At 46.6% G+C, this 14140-nt stretch overlaps 1 protein-coding gene across 12 annotated transcripts in view; it reads left to right on the forward strand.

Annotated features, from left to right (window-relative positions):
* UBE2O (ubiquitin conjugating enzyme E2 O) overlaps window positions 1-14140 on the forward strand; it is a 129393-nt gene that overhangs the window by 73517 nt on the left and 41736 nt on the right. For 6 of the 12 annotated variants that reach the window (XM_075903599.1, XM_075903604.1, XM_075903598.1 and 3 more), the window contains exons 2-3: window positions 7679-7738; window positions 13987-14052. In XM_075903599.1, coding sequence (XP_075759714.1) covers window positions 7679-7738; window positions 13987-14052 — 126 coding nt within the window. The remainder of the gene's footprint in view (window positions 1-7678; window positions 7739-13986; window positions 14053-14140) is intronic. The other 6 variants (XM_025178156.2, XM_025178157.2, XM_025178153.2 and 3 more) reach the window with 1 other exon arrangement.

The following is a 14140-nucleotide window of genomic DNA, read 5'->3' on the forward strand; positions in this document are numbered from 1 at the left end:
CTAATCTAATTGACAACTTGCATTCTCCTCCTCCCTCCTCCACCCCCCGCCCCAGCTGCCTCTGTATCAGGGGCAGCAAGGAGGGGGGAAGCAGGAGTGGGTGCTGGGGGGAGCAGCTTAAAAGCTGGTTTCGCCCCAGCACCAGCTCTGTGGTGCTGCGTGCCCTATCCCACTACACTGTTGTGTCTATCAGGAGAGGTAGTCACGGGAGGCTACTGCGAAACAGCCTGTGCCTACGGTGGGCCCTGGCTCTCCGCGGACAGCCTCACCCTCCTCCATTCCTCCCCCCCCCAGCAGCCTCTGTCTGCAGGGAGCTGGGACCCCCCCCCCATGGCCACTCCCAAGAGGAAGGAGAGGCTGCCACTGCTGCCACTCCCAAGAGGAAGGGGAGGCTGGTCATGACTCGCTGGGGAAGAATGTGCAGCCTCTCATGTCTGAGGGCCAGGTGACAGTAGATAACACCTTAGGCCCAGGAAAGGGAACAAAGAGAGAGGCAGGGCTGACACCAGGCTGGCGGCTAGGTTCTGGGGAGATGTGGCAGTCCTTTAGGGTGAGAGAAGAGGGTTAGAATAGGAAGGAAGGAACAGGAACCTGGCTTCCTGCTCCTCAAGTGGAATGCTGCTGAACGCTCTTGGTTCCAGTGTTAACAGTGATCCCGTGCTATGCGGTGTCCCTGCAAATCAATAACCCTTCTGTTCTACCTGCTGGCTGTGAGTTGCATCTGGCTGCAGATGGAGGTGCAGAGTCCAGTGACTCCCAACACTCTGTGACATGCGGTTTGTCGACTATTCTATTACCTGCTACCTACTATCCCTACCACTAACTTGTGGGTATAATCAAGACTGATTATTTTCTCCCAATCTTTTTATTGCAGCACAGTCCTTGTACATGCTAACTGCATATTATGTTTAAGTGAATTTTGTGATTGACAGCCTTTGGGGCTGAAGTCTCAGCTTGGGTAGTGTCAAGGACGAGTTACCATCTTGTTGTCATCCCTGGTAGTTTCCAAACTCCTAAATTAGAGAGTATCTCTATAAGGGTAGAAACAACAAGGAATCCTGTGGCACCTCAAAAACTAACATGGCTACCCCTCTGAAGCCGAGTTGGTCTGCAAGGCTACATCTACACTACGGGCTTCTTGCGCAAGAAGCCTTTTGCGCAAGAATTTTTGCACAAAAACTTCTTGCACCACAGCGTATCCACACCTCAAAGTGCATTGCTTTTGTGCAAGAGAGAATCCACACTGCATGGACGCTCTTGCACAAGAAAACTTTGATGGCCATTCACAGTGTGTGCTTTTTTGGATAGGCTGTATTTGCGCAAGAAACCCCTGTGGAATGTCCACACATGCCTTTTTGTGCAACAGCTGTAGCACAAAAAGGAGTTATGCCTCCTAGAAGGAGGTTTACCTACAACACAAAAAGCCCTCTGTTCTGCCCTTTTACTGTATTTTCTTGCGCAAAAGCGCGCTTGAGATGTGGACACTCTGCGGGTTTTTGCGCAAAAACCTTGCAGTGTAGACATAGCCTAACAGAAAAAACAATGAAGAGTCTAGTAGCACCTTAAGGACTAACAAAACGTAGATGGTATCATGGGCTTTCGTGGACACAACCCACTTCTTCAGATGGCTGGAGTATTAGAAGTCCAAATCCAAAAATAAATAAGGGAAGGGGGGGGAGGGAAAAACGGAGGAGGAAAGGAGGAAAAAAAATAGAGACAGTGAGTAGATGGTTCAAATAGTTACAAGAGGCTGATAAGAACAATTAGCAAAATGCAGGACAATGTAGCACTTTAAAGACTAACAAGATGGTTTATTAGATGAGCTTTCGTGGGCCAGACCCACTTCCTCAGATCAAATAGTATCAGGAAGTGGGTCTGGCCCACGAAAGCTCATCATCTAATAAACCATCTTGTTAGTCTTTAAAGTGCTACATAGTCTGGGGTAGCTGAAGCAAAATGCAGGACAAACAGGGCTACATTTCTATCACTAAGAACAATTAGGACCTCCATAGTTTGGCTGGTTGGATAAGTCATTAAGATGGGCAAGGTATTAAGACATCAGCTGGCTCCCACCTACCTTCCACATCCTAATGACTTAACCAACCAGCCAAACAATGGAGGTCCTAATTGTTCTTATCAGCCTCTTGTAACTATTTGAACCATCTACTCGCTGTCTTTTTTTTCCTCCTTTCCCCTTCCTTTTTTTTTTCTTTTTATTTCTCTCTTCTTCTCTCCCCCCTCCCCCCATTTCCCTTATTTATTTTTGGATCTGGACTTCTGATACTCCAGTCATCTGAAGAAGTGGGTTGTGCCCACAAAAGCCCATAATACCATCTACATGTTTTGTTAGTATTTAAGGTGCTTCTAGTCTATTAGTTGTTTAAGTTTTCCTCTGAAATCTGTGACTCTGTAAGGGGAGTTGTCTCCAGGACTCCCCTGGAATGGTCAGTTGGCTCCTCTTATCTGAGCCTACAAGAGGTGCAGCCAGTTGTGGTGCCTTTTTGTGATACAGATACAGTCCGTTAGAAACCAAAAAAACCCCAGCTTGCTTCACATGAGATCCATTTGTTCTTAATACTGTTTTGTTTCTCCAGGTTAATTTTGTTCTCAAGCTTCCATCTCTCACTTCATCCTGAGCGGAGAACAGACTATTCAGTATTCTCGTGTGACAATTTCCTGTTTATAGTGAACAGTTGTTTTGCAGCTGCCACTCTTCATGCATTTTTTTTAATGCAGAATTACTTTACTTTATCCCTGTGGAAACTATGAAGTTAAAATATACTGTCGCTGCCCCAAGAGGTAAAAAGGCAAATGGTGTGTGTGCATGTGTGCGTGCGCATTTTCTCCTGTGTATTAATTGGATAGCTCGTGACTACTTAGACTTCACCCATGGAAATATAGAAAGCGTCTCATTTTGTTGGTTAAATTCCAAGCGTAACCATAGCAATAGCTTGAAAATTGAATTCTGTTCAAAATTTAGGCACTTGTTGATTTTAAGCAGATGAGTGCCCTGTTTCAGAAAACTTTTGTGTATAAAATAAACACACTGGTTATTTTGAGTACCTACAGAGCTAGTTGTTCAAAAAACAATCTCAGTAGCACTTCTTTTAAGGAAGTATTTGCAATTTATAGCTTCATAATAGATCACTACTTTACCTGATGCAATTGTTGGCACTTCTGGCTATTCTGAATCATCCAAGCAAATTGCTCTCCTTTGATCTATTAACATAGAGTATGGCTGTCTGAGAGGAAATCTCATTAGCTTTATTGAGTTAAGTGGTTAAATCCCCATGCATCACAATGAGAATTTAACCCTAACATATCCTAAGTAGTCTACCAAGACTTCCATCTCAACTTTAGAAGTTGTGTAGATGGTAACAAATATTCCAGTTTAAAAACTGAGCTAAGTTTGTTTTTGTTTTTTGTTTTTTATGAAATATCAGCTGTTATTTCGCCACTTTCAGCAACGAGATGATTTGTATTCCTCCCACTCTGTGTGTGTTTAAAAAAAAAAATGTTATCTGACCTGGAAAGAGATGTTGCAGACTATTAGAAAAGTGGTTAACCAGTTACACGTCACCTTTATCCAGTGTTGCTTAACTGGGTAACTAGTTAACCTGCCACATAGATAGGAGGCTACTCCAGTCCAAGTGGGCCCACTGCACCGCAGGCAGGGACTGCTTCACAGGATCCCATTGAAACGTAATGTTTACCAGTTAACTTTTCAAACAGGATTTTACATCCTTACAGACGACCCTGCTAAGATGAGGATGGTGCCTTGTAGGCGATGGATTTGCTGTGTAGCTCAAAGTCTGGTATATTACACAATAATGCTGCCAGTCTGGGCCAAAACATCTGACTAGTGGAAAGACTTGGCTATGTACCAGGCTATTCAGGAATAGCCAAGCAGGTGCCTATTCAAGGAATTGGGACTTTAGATTCCTACTGGCATTATCAAGGCCCATGACTTGAATGCAGAAGCCTCATTGCGATATTGGTTTTCAAAGAGAAATATAGCACATAAAAGAATTTTGACAAAGGGGTGCACTTCAGTTGAAGAAAGGGTTGCTCTCCCAGGCACAAATAGAGGAGGAGAGGAAACTGGAATGAGTTGAATATCTGGTATTCACAAGGCATCCCATTAATTTTTTTTTAACATTTTCTTTGATTTGGTTTTCTCTGCAGTTTGGTAACCTTCTATTTAACGGCAGCACTTCTAAACATAGTGACAGGATTCTAGCACCTGCTAGCCAGCGCACAGATGTAGCACTGCTTTGCTAGCTCATCCTGGCAACCAAACTGGGTGCATCTTCTAGCCTGTGCTAAAGTATAACAGAGTTGAGCCTTGCTTAGGGCAAAGTGTTTAAGAATCAGGAACGGAGATGAGCTCCAGAGAACAACTCAAGCGCATCTTACAAAGAATCTGAGGATGCGGCTCTTTTTGTTTGTGAATAATGAAGAAAAATCCTAGGAAGGGTGTATATTCAGGCCACTTTGTTCATCAGTTTTTGTGGGTTACCTATTAGGAGCGGGATGGAAACAATATTTGTCTTAGGTTTTTTTGGTTTATAATTTATCATATTACAACAAAAAGTTAAGTATGCTTGACATAAGATCACCATGTCACCATTAGGGATCCACCAGACACTGTAGCTAGTAATAAAGTATGATTTAGTAAGTAAAGTTTAATTTATGATGTGTTAACACCAGTCTCATTGCCATTAAATTACTCTAATGCATATTACAATATTAGCATAAATGGTCCACTTTGAATCTCAGACTAAGTTCATTCTTTGGCTTGTCATAGTGCAGTTTATGATTGACTCTTGGGATGTAAATACTGTAATCACCTGTGGTTCATTGTTAAAATAACTATGTATGTTTAATACCTTTTCACTGAAGAATTTGTAACTGCTTTACAAAAACTTAATCCCTCAGTACTCCTGAGAGTTGTGGAAGGATAGAGTTGTGAATGTTTAGTCAACTAATTGACTATCTGATAGGTAAATGCTTATCAGATCGTCAGCATGCTAGTTGACTAGTCACTTCCCTCCCTACCTTGCTGCCTCTATCAGAAAGAGGCAGCAAGGGCAGGGGGAGGCAAAGGGGTGCTTCAAAGTGTCAGCATCCGGGCTCCATGCTGTGCTGCCACTTTGAAATGCCATGTACAGCCCGGGCAGCTGGCCTGGGCTGCACGCAGTGTTTCAAAGTGGCAGCACTGTGTGGAGCCCAGGGTCTGCCGCTTTGAAACACCGCATGAAGCCAGGAGCCAGCCAGGGACTGGACTCTCAGCTGGCCTTGGGCTCCCCGTGGCGCTTCAAAGCAGCAGCGCCACATTGAGCCTGGGGTCACCTGGGAATTCGGAGTCCCCAGCTGACCCTGGTCTACATGCTGCGCTACTGCTTTGAAATGCTGCAAGGGAGCACAGGGACAGTGGGAGACTGCTTGAGCTCCCTGCTGGCTGTTGCTACAAAGATGGAGCCTTATCTACTGATCGAATAGTCAATGCAAATTGCATCAACTATTGAGTTAGCCAGTTAATCTAAATTTAATATCCCTAGAAGGAGAAGTAAATATCACAAACAGGCATCAGAAACTAACCTGCTCAAAGAGATATATAATGGTAGAACTGAAAGAGAAAAATCCTGGAGTTCTGATTCCTAGTCCCCCTGCTTTAACCATTCAGTATAGTTAATTGTGTATTACTTAATGGGTTTTCAATAAAATATCATATTTACTAGGATATCTGGTTCTAGCACTTGCCCTTGGATTACAAATTTTTGATTAAATCGCTAATTCAAGCCTCAGGCTATCGCTTGGATTTCTACCAAATGCTGCTGATGAAGCAGTGTTGGATTTTGGGACAGGAATTGATGGGGAAAGGCGATTCATAGCTTCCAAGGTTAGAAAAGATCATTTGTCTGACCTCCGGTACTCCTCAGGCTGTGTAATACACCTTACAATAATTCCAGAACACATATTTTAGAAAACCATCGAATCGCGGTTTTTAAGTTATCAGTAAAGGAGACTCCACACACTAAAACTTGGCAAGTTTTTCCAGTGGCTTGGTAATGCCAGTGTTGCTATTGCCCTCGTTTAACTGAGATTGTGCTTTAACAATGAACAGCAGATGGTTGGCAGAACTGGGGTTAGAATTCAGAAGTACTTGTTCTAGGGCTACATTTAGTCCACCAATCCATGTTGCCCATCTCCCTCTCAGTTCAGTGAGTTCTCGTGCCCAAAGCTGTGTGTGGGCTGTTGCTGAGCATCTAATGGTTGTTCAGCTGCTCCATTTGCTGCCACAGTTGCTTTGGAACTAATTTCTAACTCATTACTGTAAAGTGCTTTGTGAAGCCTGGAGTTTGAAAGGTGATGTGTATGAACAAATCGCAGCCTGTTTTTAATGGTGTGTTCGGACACAGGCATGTTATCTGGCCTGGACAATGGGACTGCTGAGTGAAATGAAAGGCACAATTATGGTTCCTAACATTTTTGCTGCAAGATTAGAGAATGTCAACTTTACTGGCTTTAAGGAGAGTGATTGCTGTGATGGAAAGCATAATAATACAGATCACATGCCTTGCTGGTTAAGATTTGGGTTTTCAAGAGCTGCACGTGACACTCTTTTCAAAATAGGATTACCACACAATTTTTGGGATATTGTGTATGAAGCGTGACTGATGAATAGTGCAGGACAAAGGGGAACTGCCCTGTGTGATTTGCTTTCATCTGTCTCGCCATCCCCCCTTTCCCTCTCCACCATAGGACACTGCATGTAGGTTGGGAGAATTAGGAACTGAGTCAAGATTTCTTTGTCCTATTCCTGGCGTTGCAGCACAAGTGATTTACAATAAAACTTTGGACAGAACACTTAGTTGCAGAGCTACAGATGTATATAATGCCTACCTTTGAAAGGTGCTGAGAGGGTTAATCCAGTGCATGGATGTCGGGTATGTAAGGCAGGGGAAGGGTCTGCCTTCCCAAACTGCCAGGCATAGCCCCGCCCACACTCTGCCCCAAGAGTGCCTAATATAAGTGTTTTGGGGGTGGAGTGTTGCTGCCCCCAGCGCCTGCCCTGCAGGTGCTCCAGGACTAGGGAGACCAGGCCTGGCTGCATGGTGTGCCCTCTTTCCTCCCCCAGTGCTCTGGGACTGGAGGGGCCGGGCTGTGCATTGCAGCATGCCCTGCCTCCTCCCTTCCCAGTGCTCCACTCAGCCCGGCCCAGCCCAGCCTCTCCAGCTCCGGAACACTGGGAAGGGAGGAGGCAGGGTGAGTTAACAGTGTGTGCTGGGTTTGGCGAGGCCATGCAGTGCAGTGTCTTCCACTGGGACTGGGGAGGCTGTGGCAAGCATGTGCCCACTCCCCTCTCTCTCAGTGGTTCCAAGGGCAAGTACAACTGTGGCACACTGCTCCGCCTCCTGAGGGGCAGGGCCTAGCAGAAGGGGTGGAGCTGAAGGTGGGGCGAGGGGCTTACCTCCGCCAGCCCTGCCTTCACCGACCACCCACGATCCAGTGTCTATAAAAGCATTTTGAGAGCCTCTCCTGAAACACCCTATATTCTGGGAGCATTGAAATATTGACAGCTAAATAGACTATTTCACTTACTTTGTCCTAGTTTTTCACCAAATATTATCTGAGGTCACTAAACCTAGTTGTTTATTTTCCTCTCTTCTCCTAGCTGAAGCTTGAGGATCGCTCCGTGGTCCCTCGGGATGTGGTCAGACACATGAGCTCAAACGTAAGTGTTACTTTTAAAAGATCTCGATATTGTTGCATGGATATCTCAGACTAGCCAAAACACCTAAGCTGAAGTCAAATGCTCAGAAAGTATTGCATTCTTTCATTTTGTGTTGTATTAGCAGATAGTGTTATCCTTTGATTCCTCATTTCTAACCATAGTTTATCAGATGGCCTTCTCCTAAGCAGGTGAGGCTGATAATCTTACACAATTGAACAAAAAGTCTGCCTGTCCTCTGAAGTTTAAATTTAGAGGGCAAGTCTCTCTGCACACATAATGGTGAAGCCATTCCACTTAGACCATCAGAACGGCCATATTGGGCAAGACCAAAGGTCCATTTAGTCTCGTATCCTGTCTCTGGCAATGGCTTCAGAGAGAATGAACAGAATAGGGCAATTCATTGACTGATCCATCCTCTCTCATCCAGTCCCAGCTGCTGGCAGCTGGAGATTTAGGGACACCAGGAGCATGGGGTTGTCCCCCATCTTGACGAATATGCTTTAACAAACCTGTTCTTCATGAACTTATCTAGGTCTTTTTTGAACCCAGTTATATTCTTCACAACATGCCCTGGCAACAAGGGTGTTGTGTTGTGTGAAGAAATAGGTTTTTTTAAATCTGGTGCCTGTTAATCTCATCACTTTATATGCATAACTAAGTTTGCACTCTGGAAAATATTACTTTGCGCTTATCAACATTGTTTCACCTGCCATTTTGTTGCTTAGTCATCCAGTTTTCTGAGATCCTTTTGTAACTCTTCATAGTCAGCTTCGCTTTTAACTATCTGGAGTAATTTACTATTATCTGCACATTTTTCTACCTCACTGTTCACCCTTTTTTCCAGATCTTTATGAATATTTTGAACAGCATTTGTCCCAATATAGGTCCATGCTCAAATTTGTTCTTTACTATAGTTTCAAGCAATTTGCCTCATGCAGAAGTTAAGCTTACGTGGCTATAACTGCCAGGATCACCTCTGAAGCCCCTCCCCCACCTCCGGTTTAAAAAAAAAAAGTAATATTACCTACCCTCCAGTCATCTGATAGTCTGATTTAAGCAGTAGATTACATATCAGTTAGCAGTTCTGCAATTTCATATTGGAGTTCCTTCAGAACCCTTGGGTAAATACCATCTGATACTGAGTGACTTATTACTTGGGATGCAAAAGTATAACTGTTTAAATGATTAGCTAATAAGCCTGGTTTTCTCTGTTACCATTAACGTTTACACGTAGGCTCTCACCCCACTCCAGCTGCAGGTGGGAGCCAGCTGCTTCCCTGAGCTCCATGTAGCCACTGAGATTTTCTGCAGTTAACCTGGTTATCCAGTTACCTGCTTTTAAACATCCCTACTTACTACTGATTTATTGCTTTGTTCCAAAACCACCTCTATTGACGACTCAGTCTGGAACAGTTCTTCAGATTCTTCACCTAAGAGGAATGCCTCAGGTGTAGGGTGAACACTGAGGCAAAGAAATAATTTTGTTTCTCTGCAACAGCCTGATCTCCATCAAGTATTCTCTTAGCACTTTCATCGTCCAGTGGCCCCTGTTTGACAGGCATCCTTGTTTCTGGTGTAAAAAAAAAAAAGTTGCTGTTAGTTTTTGTGTCCTTGGCTGGTTGCTATCAAGATTTTCTTGGCTTGCCTTATTATGCTTTTTCACTTGACTCGCCAGAGTTTGTTCCTTTTTGTTGTCCTCACTAGGATTTGACTTCTAATTTTAATAGATGCTTTTTTGCCTCTCGCTACCTATTTTATCTGCTATTTCGTCTTGGAGGTCTGTGTTCAGCTCTCTTACTATTTGTTCTTTAATTTGGGGATATACATTTCATTTGAGCCCTCTATTATGGTATTTTTAAATAGCGTCCATGCTACTTGCAGGCACTTTGCTTTTTTGTGATTGTTTCTTTTAATTTCCATTGTAACTTCCTCATTTTGAAATTAAATGGGATGATAGTGCATTTCTCTGGCATTTTTTGCCCTACACAGATGTCAAATTTAATTACTTGGTGGTCACTATTATCAAGTGATTCAGCTATATCATGTTGGGCACAATCTGATCCTGTGCTTCATTTAGGACTAAATCAAGAATTGGCCTCCTATTATGTGTTGCAAGCCAAACTACTCCCAAAACCAGTCATTTAATGTCTAGTAATGTTATCTTTGCATTCTGTTTGGAGGTGACACATGTCCAGTCAATATAAGGATCGCTGAAATCTGTCGTCATTATTGCATTTTCTGCCTTTGTAGGCACTTTAATCTTCTTGAGCATTTCACAGTCACTGTCTTGGCCTGGTGCTCAGTAGTATATTCCTACTGCTAAACTTTTATTGTTCTAGCATGAAATTTCTATCCATAGAGATTCTGTGGTAAAGTTTGATTCATTTAAGATTTTTTTTTCTTTAACTGTAGAATCTGTCGTTCATATGTATTTTGTATCCTGGTATTACCATGTCCCGTTGATTATCCCTATTCCACCATGTTTTTGTGATGCCCATTGTATCAGTTTCCTCATTTAGTGCCAGGCGCTCTGGTTCACCCATCTTAGGATTTATAGACTTCAAGCGTTTGAGTGTAAGCACTCACATTTTGTCACTATTCAGTTGCCTGCCTTTGTGTGTTGTTTAAGCAGGACTCTCTTATGCTTGCTCCTCGAGGAAGCCAGAGGCTAGGGCTGGGGCCCTGCCTAGCACTGCAGTTGGGGATGCTGCTGTGGCACCACCTGCTGGATGCTCTGGTGCGGTGGGGGTGTTACGGCAGTGGTGCACGCTTCAAGACTTGGGCCACAGGCTCAGCAAGCTCTGTGTTCCTTGCCTAGCCCATGCTTGGGGGGAATGGGGACTCTGGCCTGTGACAGGAGGGTCCAGCAGAAGAGGAGATGAGCGCTGGGCTCCAGTGGGGGACAGAAGGGAGAGTAGAGATGGGACCACAAGCAGAAGGGGGGAGGGGCCAGGTGGGTAGGAAGGGGAGCTAGCCTCCCCTAACTGCTGGTCCACCCGCTGTTCATGTGCTGGAGCATTTGGAGACGGTGTCATAGGAGCTGACCCAGCATTGGGGCAGCATGAGAGCTCCCAACACCCCACTGAGGATAAGGAGTAGCTCTCTCTTCCAGGGTGTGGGGTGAGATGCGTTGTTGTAAGTACGGGGAGTAGGGACAGAAGTGAAGTGGGAATCCTGCACTGGAAGAGGAAGGCACTTGTATGCATGGGTGGCAGGTTTGTATAATTTTTGGTGGTGCCCCATTAGCCACGCCTCTGGAGGTAACTCGCTCGGGGCAAGATGGACACATGACCAGAAGTAAAAGGTGTCATGTCACCCCTCTCAAAGGGCTTTTCCCACCATCCGCCTACCAACAGGGATTAGTTTGGCTCCCACCAAACCTCCTGCATGCAACTATCCTACAATTGCATTAACCCAATGTGTGTGACATTAACTTGGGGGCAGAGAGCTGGGGAAAGTGTTCCCTCTGAGTCTGTCTACATTCTCGGCTTTTTGTGCAAGAACCCACAGAGCATCCACGCTGCCCGCCTGCTGTTGCGCAAGGAAATTTACAGTACAACATGGTAAGAGAGGGCGTCTTGCGCAAGAGCTACACTCTTTTCTAACAGGTGTAAGCTCTCTTGCGCAAGAGGGCAGTGTGGATGCTCAGCAGGGATTTCTTGCGCAAGAAACCCCTATGGCTAAAATGGCCATTGGAGCTTTCTTGGGCAAGAGAGCATCCACACTGCCATGGATGTTCTTGGGCAAAAGCACAGCTTGCACATGGCAGCGTGGACTTGTTCTCGCACAAGACTTCTTGCACAAGAACCCTTGCGCAAGATGTTCTTGCACAAGAAACCGCTGGTGTAGACATAGCCTAAAAGTTTCCTCCCATGAGCAGAATGAATTTTGTGTCGTGCACCAGTACTGAGTTCATGTGGCTTGTTTGGATGTGCCATGTGGCACCCCAGTTATTAATACATATTTTTAAACCTTTACCTTTTCTCTCTGCTGCCATGTTTCCTCCCCTTGTTCCATCAGCTCCCCTGGTGCCTGCTGCCTCCCCCCAACCCCTCCCCCTCCTCTGCTGTCCTGACTCCTTCCCTTGTCACTGCCCTCAGCCCTCCTGAGACCTGCCTCCCTCCATCAGCCCTTCTCTGCCCCCTGTGCCCACTCTTCCAGTAGCTCTGATCATGTGAGCTACCCCTCCTCATCCCGTCTCCTAACACCTCTCTCTTCACACCTGCCCTGCCTCTCTGCTCTGGTGCTGGTCCCTCCCCTGCAGGTGTCTGACCTTCTGCTTCACCCCCAGAATCCCCTGGCACCTGCACCCTCCTGGTGCCTCCCTCTTCCCTCATTGCTCCTGCCCCCTTTGTCCTATTTTTCCCTGATTCTCACCCCCTTGCCAGCCTCTGCCCCCATTCCCCTCATGCCCCTGTGCCCTCACACGACTTGCTCTATCCCCCCCTTCCTCATGCCCACCCCCTCTTTCAAACCTTCTCCCAACACCTCCTTCTCTGCCCTCTAGCCCCCAGTACCCTAATCCTCTCCTCTCCCAGCATCACCCTGTCCCCCTCCCACTGATACCTCCCCTCCTGCCCTTTTCCTCGTTGTCTGCACTTGGCCCCCTGGCATTTGTCTCTTCCCCATGCTGTCTCTTGGTGCCTTTCCCTTTCTTCTCCTGACCTGCCCCCTCCCCTCAGCACAAGCCCCTTCCTCTCCCACCCCTCCCCTACCTCTGCCTTCCAGTTTGCGGGTCAGCGGTGCTGGAGTCTGTGATCAGGCCCTGCTGCCCTGCTGTCCATCGAGGGGACATTGGATGCCAGAGTGGCCTCCGCCTGTTCCTTCTGGGGCTGCAGAGTCTAAGCATCCGCCCCGCGGGGTTCCCTGCCGGGTACCGGCTGCCACAGGAGAGTGGGCACCTCCCAGAGCTCCCTTCCCCCCCCCCCCCCCCCATTCCCCGGGCCTGGGCTGGGCGGACTCCCTCCCCCTTGCCTGCCACACCGCGGGCATTTAAAATACCCGGCGCGGCATGAGCATGCGCTACAAGGGTGCGGGGACGGGGCTGGCCTGCCGTGCCCACTCACTGTAGCGTCCGCCCGGGGCGAGGCCTCCGCATCCCGGCACCCTGTCTGGTGCACAGTCTGCGCATGTGCCGCAAGGGCACGGGGGCGGGGCCAGCCTGCCGCGGCAGCTTGCCGTGGCATGACCAGTGGCAGAGCCCCTGCACTCCGTAACATTGGGGCTGCAGGTGCCCCATTACAAGTCCTCTTCTCCTCCGGGGACACTCTGGGGCTGGGAGGGAGGGAGCAATATTCAGAGCCGGGGGAGAGACCCAGCTCCAAATATTGGTGAAGCAGGGCCCCTGGCTCTGAATATTGCTGGAGCCTGGGCTTCACAAGCCCATATAACTCGCGGCCCATGCTTGTATGAGGTATGTCCCGTAGGCTCTCCCATTTTCTCTACTCTCTGCTCACCTGAAGCTGGGTTGGATAGCACATACGGTTACATTTCTTGTTTTTAAACTGGTAGGCATCTTGCTTTTTCACCAAGTATTTTAGAGGTGTCATTCTCTCTCACACACACACCCACTTGTCCATCGCATGCAACACTTTTGCTGTTTCCCAGGGAAGACTTGTCTTATAAAGTTTAAGCCAATATAGTAGTTCCACATTCCAGCTGAATCACCTCTCCAGATATTGCAGCGGAGCCTAGCCAAATGAAATTTCATCCTCTGCGTGGGACCTTTTTACAAGATTAGCTGAGTCAGTATTGGAGAAATGTTATCATTAAACTCTTGCATGACCATGGCATTTAGCATGCCCACATCGATGTAGCATACATAGCGTGTCTCTGCACTGTTACCCATTGAAAGTAGAATGTACAAGGGTCTGGGATCCCAGTTGTAATGGAAACAGTGTTGTGGCACAGTTAGCATAATTTACTGTATTCCTAAATGGGAAGAAGTCTCTTGAGGGGGGGGGGGGAGGGGATGTTTTGTTTTGTTTTTTTAACTGGCCGGGGGACCTAAATAACGGACAGTCCAGGTGAAAACTGGACACCTGGCAACCCTAGCCTACACCCGTTTCTCCCAGGTGAAGGCCTGACCCATTATCAATGGCAATATGCAGCTAAGGTTGCCAGATGGTTTCTTAAAAAAATACGGGGGGGGAAAAAAAGGACCCCGAGAGTTGTTAAGCAAAAAAACCAAAAAACAGCGTGACCCCTTTAAGAATTGCTTTGTTTTTGTGGCTTTTGGGCCGTAACAGGCTGCCTGCAACCGTCCCGCATTTTGCCTCGCTGCGCTGGGCCAGACAGCTCCCCTGCAGAACCTGGTAAGCGCCCAGGATTTTCACCTCCTGGCTGGGGAAAAAAATCAGAAAATACCAGACACTTTAGATGTCCAGTATTTTCTGAATTTTT

Source organism: Pelodiscus sinensis, chromosome 20 (genome assembly GCF_049634645.1).
Source record: "Pelodiscus sinensis isolate JC-2024 chromosome 20, ASM4963464v1, whole genome shotgun sequence".
In the NCBI taxonomy this organism is placed as follows: domain Eukaryota; kingdom Metazoa; phylum Chordata; order Testudines; family Trionychidae; genus Pelodiscus; species Pelodiscus sinensis.